General features: G+C 65.8%; 1 protein-coding gene across 1 annotated transcript; it reads right to left on the bottom strand.

The window, feature by feature from the left end:
- Nucleotides 1–2,303: 2,303 nt before the first annotated feature.
- On the bottom strand, nucleotides 2,304–6,130 carry CDC6 (cell division cycle 6). The gene is made up of 12 exons (XM_079327620.1): nucleotides 5,925–6,130; nucleotides 5,501–5,752; nucleotides 5,068–5,286; nucleotides 4,636–4,835; nucleotides 4,397–4,560; nucleotides 4,155–4,261; nucleotides 3,875–4,014; nucleotides 3,689–3,789; nucleotides 3,491–3,555; nucleotides 3,181–3,380; nucleotides 2,962–3,102; nucleotides 2,304–2,745 (listed from the first exon to the last, which is right to left on the bottom strand). Exons 1-12 carry the CDS (start codon nucleotides 6,118–6,120, stop codon nucleotides 2,656–2,658), a joined length of 1,875 nt encoding a protein of 624 aa, XP_079183746.1. The 5' UTR covers nucleotides 6,121–6,130; the 3' UTR covers nucleotides 2,304–2,655.
- Nucleotides 6,131–6,227: the final 97 nt, after the last annotated feature.

Genomic DNA, 6,227 nt, shown 5'->3' with positions numbered 1-6,227 from the left:
GCTCAGCCCAGTGGAATGTGCCAAATCACTCCCAGATGTGCACGGCGGCCAGCACCGACCCCCCTCCGCTCCCACCGGGGACCCCCGAGCGCATCCCCACGGGACTGAGCCCCCCACCAGCCCGGCCGTGGGGCCCAGCCTGTCCCATGGCGTCGCGGCACCGAGGCCCGGCGGCGGGGCAGCCAGGCCAGCAGCGGGTGCCAGGGCGCGGCAGGAGGTGGCACGAGGACAGGGTGGCCGTGTCCCCGTCCCGCCGAGGCCCCACGGGCCGGGCGCGGCGGGGTCGCTCGGGGTCCTGCCCCGCACCCCCGTTCCCGGTGCCAGGCGGGAGCAGCCGAGCGGAAAGGGGCTGTCAGATGGAATCTGGGTGCCGGCGGTGACGGCGCGGCGGGAGGCGGCCGTGCCCGCCACGTGGCCGCTTATGTAAGGAGAGTGCAAGGGAGGACAGCGAGGCAGCCGGGGCACCGGGGACACCGCCGAGGGGACACCGAGCCCCCGCCGCGCGCTCGGGCCGGACACGCGCCTGTGGGGCTGCCCACGGCACAGCCCGGCCCCGTGGGCACGGCACGTGTGCAGGGACAGGGGACATGGGCACCGTGTGCTGGAGTGGGGGGACAGGACCCCAGCAGCCCCTCGGCCTCCCCTCATCGCTGCTGGTGTCCCGGGGTGTCCCCTCGCCCCGCAGCGCTGCCAGCCCACGGTGACAAACGGCAGCTCCGGCACCCACGCGCCTGGATCCAGCTGCGCCATCGATTTTTCATCCACTGCGGCAGAGTGGAGCTGGAGCTGGAGCTGGCACTGGCATGGCGAGGGGGGAACATGCCTGGCAGTCCCCAACCCCACACATTTAGTCAGGACAGGCCAGGGACAGTGCCAGGAGTGGCCTCCCTGTGGGGTGGCCACCACGGCCAGTCTGATCCAGGTGTGGGGATGTCCCTGTGTCCTGCCTGCACCTGCTTGTGCCACCATCACCTCACCCATCCCCATGAGAGGACACAGGGGGGCCACACCCGGGGACACAGAGGGACAAGGACGTCTGCCTGCATCACCACCGCGTCACCATGGACCCACACGCAGCCAGGCGCTTCCTTCCTGACACTGACACTATGTGCCATGTCACCGTGGGTGCTGTGGGGCTGTGCCACTCCCGAGGCTGGCACAGGGCAGGACGTGGGGAGCTGGGGACCCCCAGGCAGCCCACGCTCAGCCCAGAGGCAAGATGACACTGGTTCCCACTGAGCCCCAGAGCCTGGTGACATGTAGCTGGGTCACGGTGCCCACTGTGCCCCACAGTGCGGGGAGGGGCAGGGACAAGGTCTCCCAGAGCCCCTGATGTGGCGAGGGCACCGGGACAGAGCCCAGAGCAGGCACAGCCTGGGCTGACCCCGGCGCCCGCCCGTGCGGCCGCACACGTCCGACACATGGCAGTGCTGGCTATAAATAGCGCCGGCAGCCAGGGCTGAGCCTGCTCTGCTCGGGGCCCTCGGGGCTCCCAGATTCCCCCCTGCCTCCCCTGCCTCGGTTTCCCCGCTGCTCCCCATGGCCAGCAGGAACTGTGTCCCCAAAGTGTCTCTCTGCAATGGCAGAGAGAGGGGGCTGCCCAGTTTGTGGTGGCACCCACCACAATCCCCTTTGTGTTCTTGTTGTGGGCACCCAGTGGAAATATCCCCGTGTCCTGTGACCTGCAGGGATACCACAGAGCTGGGGTGGAGCTGGGACATGGCAGGGCCACCCCTCGACACAGGGAAACTGAGGCACATCAGGGACACCAGTACCACACCCTCCCCCAGCACCATCGCCCCATCCCTGGCCAGGAGCTGCTCAGGAGCAGCCAGGGGTCCTGGGGGACAGGGTGGGCTGGCTGAGGGAGGGTGGGATGGAGGGATGTGGGACACAGGCAGAGCCTCATCCCCTCCCACTCCCCCCCCCATTTGGAGCCCCCAGCACCCCCCCGCCATGAGGAAGCTGCAAAATTAGGTCAAAGCGTCCATTATTTAACAGAAACAGAGGAGCTGGGGCCAGGAGCTGATGCTGGGGCTGCAGCCCAGGAGAGGGGCTGGAGAGGAGAGGACCAGGTCCTCACAGCTGTGGGGCAGGCAGGGATTGGGGGAACAGGGGTGAGTGAAATGAGGTGTGCAGAAGCCAGAGCTGAACCAAAAGGACTTTATTTCATGGCAGGAGATAATGGGATCCCCTGTTCTTTCCCCCCAAGGAATCCCTGTACCCCCTCTGCCACTGCCAGCACTGGGACCCAGAGCAGGGCTGGCACTGGGGATATTCTCCCTTCAGCCAGAGCGGTGAAGAAGGTTCTGGAGGGCCTCAGAAGGTGCTGGAAGAGTTGGGATCAAGCATGGTCTATAATTCATGGCAGGAGCAACATTGGACCTCAGGATCACACACCAGGATGGCAAGAGGGGCCAGGAACACCCACCACACCCTGCAAAGGGGCTGGGGAGTATCCCAGCCTCCCACCAGAGCTCCCATTAATATAACATTAATAATAATATTATATTAAAAATATTAATAAAAAGACTCCAGTATGGCAGCCCCAGGGCAGAACTTGACAAATGTCCCAGACCTCAGGAGCCACTCATCTGCTCTTGCCACAGCAGTGAAATCTCCCCCTGGAGCCATGGGGAGGGTGCAGGGGGGGGGTTAGTGCAGCCCCTGGGCCAGGATGCTGCCCAGCAGCGCCGTGTCCTGCAGCCTGTGCTCCAGAGCTGCCTCCTCCAGAGTCAGCAAAACCTGGGTGGGAGAACAGGGATGCTCAGCACCGTGCTGTCACCAGACCCAGCCCCACCACTGGACCCCAGTGCTGTCACCAGACCCAGCCCCACCACTGGACCCCAGTGCTGTCACCAGACCCAGCCCCACCACTGGACCCCAGTGCTGTCACCAGACTCAGCCCCACCACTGGACCCCAGTGCTGTCACCAGACCCAGCTCCACCACCCCACAGTACCTTGGCCAGCCGAGCCTCCTTGGCCCTCTTGAGCTCGAGGACACCGCGGGACTCCAGGAGGGTGACAAGGGACAAACACTCAGCCTGGTCGACGGCGGGGAGCCGCTGTCGCCGGCACACCTGGCTGTAGGTGTCGTGGAGCTGGGGAGGAAAGGGGAGGGTTACATCACAGCAAAGCACCCAAGAGACACCCCAGGGAGTGTCCCACTGTCACCTCACCTTGCACAGGGTCACCTCACGGGTCTGTGAGCGCCGGGTGAGCAGCAGCAGGGAGCAGAGCAGCAATTTCTGCTGCAGTGGGAAGGTGTCCTGAGCCCCCTGGGACCCCCCGGCCAGCCGGTCCCCAAACACCTCTGAGAGCACCCGGGAGATGTGCAGCAGCCCCACACGCTTGGGGACAGGGGACACTGGGGAGTCACCTGTGGGACACAGAGAGGATCCCAGGAGGTGAGACAAAAGGAGGCTAGATTCCCTCCGAGGAGACCCCAGGAGCCCCCCCAGGGTTTTGGCTCTGGCAGCAGTGACTCACCCCCAGGCAGTGGTTTCAGCAGGGTCTGGCCTCGCACCTCCAGCTCCACCACCTCCACAGCACGCCTGGGGAGGGACAGCCATGAGCACCAGGCAGAGTGGGCACCTCTGGCACAAACACCCTGGTGCAGGGAAGCCATGGGGACTCACAGTGACCAAGCTGGCCCTGGCACCACCGGGTTTTGGGGCACACACTGACCTACAGACATCCAGAGCCTTGCGAGCATCACCGGAGACTGCAGAGACCTTGCGGGCACAGAACTGGAGTGCAGCAGAGTCCAGGACAGGGTCACCTGCCACCTGTGAGGCACCAGAGCTGTCAGTGCTGCCACCCCTGTGGGCAGAGAACCCCATGTCCCCCCCTCTGTCCTCCCTGTGTCCCCACCTGCCCCAGGCGCTCCTGCAGGATGCGGGTGAGCTGCTCCTTGGTGTAGGGTGGGAAGTGCAGCAGCTGGGGGCTGCCAGCTGGGTGGGCTCCAAGCCTGGCCAGGCTGCGGTCTGTCAGGTCCAGGGCATTGGCCAACCCTGCAGGGCAAGGGAAAGAGGAGGATGAGAGCTGTTCTCCAAGGAGGGAGCAGGAGGGGGCTGCAAAGGGAAGTCCCCATCAACCCCCCCCAAAAGAGGGAGGCTGCTTAGGGCAGCAGTGCTACACCCAGCACACTCACCCACGAGGACGAGCCTGGAGTTGGGCAGTTGGGGCCACTCAAAGAGGGTGTAGAGCACATCCTGGCCTTTGCTCTCCAGCTGGTCCAGCTCATCCAGCACCAGGAGGCTGTGGGAGAGCCCAGATCAACCCCTGTTCTGTCCCCTCACAGCACTCCAAGCAGGGAGGGCATAACTGCTGCCAGTCTGCCTCTCCTGGCATCCAGGGGGATCCCACTCCACCCAGCAGAGACAGGTAACTCACACCATGGGCCCCTGGGCCGTCAGATGCTCTCCCAGGCTCCGGATACGCTCCCGGCCAGTGGCCACGGGCAGCCCCAGGTGCTGTGCCAGGGCAGGGAAGACGCTCTGGGGGCTGCCCAGTGCCATGCAGTTCAGCACCACAGTCTTGCTCCCGGCCAGCTCTTCCTGCATGGAAATGGGAACATTACACTGGCCCCATCCCAGTGCCCCCCAGCCCCACAGCAGCCCCACGGCACAGACCTTGCAGTCGAGCAGAACACGGCTCAGACAGGCTGTTTTCCCGGTCCCGGGGGCTCCGGACACGTAGAGGCTGCCGGGACGGCGCCGCAGGACGTGTTCCCGCAGGAAGTGCCGCAGGATCCCCGTCTCCCGCTCCCTGCCCTGCAGCCGCTCGGGCACGGCCGCATGCAGCACCTGCTTGACCTGCTGGTAACAGGTACCTGCACGGGGAGCAGGAGGGTTCAGGGAAGGATGTGGCACTGCTGGGATGCCATCCCAACTGATTATCATCTGCATCCATGTCCCCATCCCAATCCTTGCCATCATATATATCCCTAGCTCCATATATCCATCCCTATCCCCAAACCAATCCTTTGCTCCACCCTCAACTCTACCCGTATCCATATTCCCCATCCCATCCACAACCCCCTACCCAGCCCTGCCCACACTCACCTTCCTGCCTGAAGAGCCGTGTCCGTGAGTGCTGCCCGTTGTGCCCCGAGCTCCGAGGGGTCTCTGGCCCCCTGCTCCGCGGGGATGGCCCCGGGCTCTTGGGCTGCTCGGGGGAGGCCGAGGGGTCCCCAAAGAGCAGGCGACGGCCCCGGTTCTCCTTGCTGCGCTTGGCCGGGGAGCCAGGCAGGGCATGGGGGACATTGCACAGGTTATCATCACCTGAAGGGGTAAAAGGATGGTGGTGACACAGGGCCGCTCTCCCTGGGGGACATTGTGCTTCAGCCTCCCCAAAAACCCCGCGGGAGCAGCTTTTCCTCCCGAAATGGGGGTGAAGCAGGACGGGGCTGGGCACATCTGTCTGCCCCAGCCCCTCGGGGTTAGAGGGGGGATGCACCCCCTGCCATTCCCGGGGGATCTCGGCGGAAGCACTTACCCAGGCGTTTGCGGGGGCTCAGGGGCTGCACTTTGGGGCTCAGGGACTGCGCTGTGCTCAGGCCTGAGCGTGTGCCCGGGGTGGCCTGGCCGGGCTCGGCGGGGCCTGAGGTCTTGGAACGCGGCGAGGGGCGCAGAGCAGGGGCGTCGGGGTCGCTCTTGGCCGAGAGGGCAGCGAGGCGGCGGGCGCTCCTCGTGCGGGGGAAGTTGATGGTGGGCTGGCTCTGCGCGCTGCTGCTGGCCATGGCGGGGGCTGCGGGTGGAGGAGAACAGCGGTCAGAGGGCGATCGGCTGAGAAAGACCGCCAGCCCCGCGGGTCACGGCCAGCCCGTGCCCCCCTAGTCCCAGCCCCCACTGTGCTGGCCCCCATGTCCCCCTCGTGTCCCCTCGGCTCCCCCCGGGTTCCCCGCGTTATCACCACCAACCTTCTCGCGCCAAATGAGCCCCGGCTCCGCACTTCCCGCCACCAGCCCGAGCTGGCCCCGCCCCTTTCGCCCCATTGGTCGTGCCGCTGGCGCAGCCGCCAATCACCACGGCCGGAGGAAGGGCCGCAACAGAGCAGCCAATCAGCGGGGGCACCCGAGGCACGGCGGAAAGTGCCGAGCGCGGCGCGCGGGGCATGCTGGGAGCTGTGGTCCCAGTACCGCCATTGCTCCCACGGCCCGCACCCCCCAATCCCGCCTTCCCCGACCCCCCAGTGCCACCAGTTCCTCCTATACTGCCTTTCT

The sequence above is a fragment of the Erithacus rubecula genome (genome assembly GCF_903797595.1).
Source record: "Erithacus rubecula genome assembly, chromosome: 27".
Taxonomy (NCBI): domain Eukaryota; kingdom Metazoa; phylum Chordata; class Aves; order Passeriformes; family Muscicapidae; genus Erithacus; species Erithacus rubecula.
The sequence above is the reverse complement of the archived record's forward strand: the minus strand, read 5'-3'. Positions and strand labels throughout refer to the sequence as shown.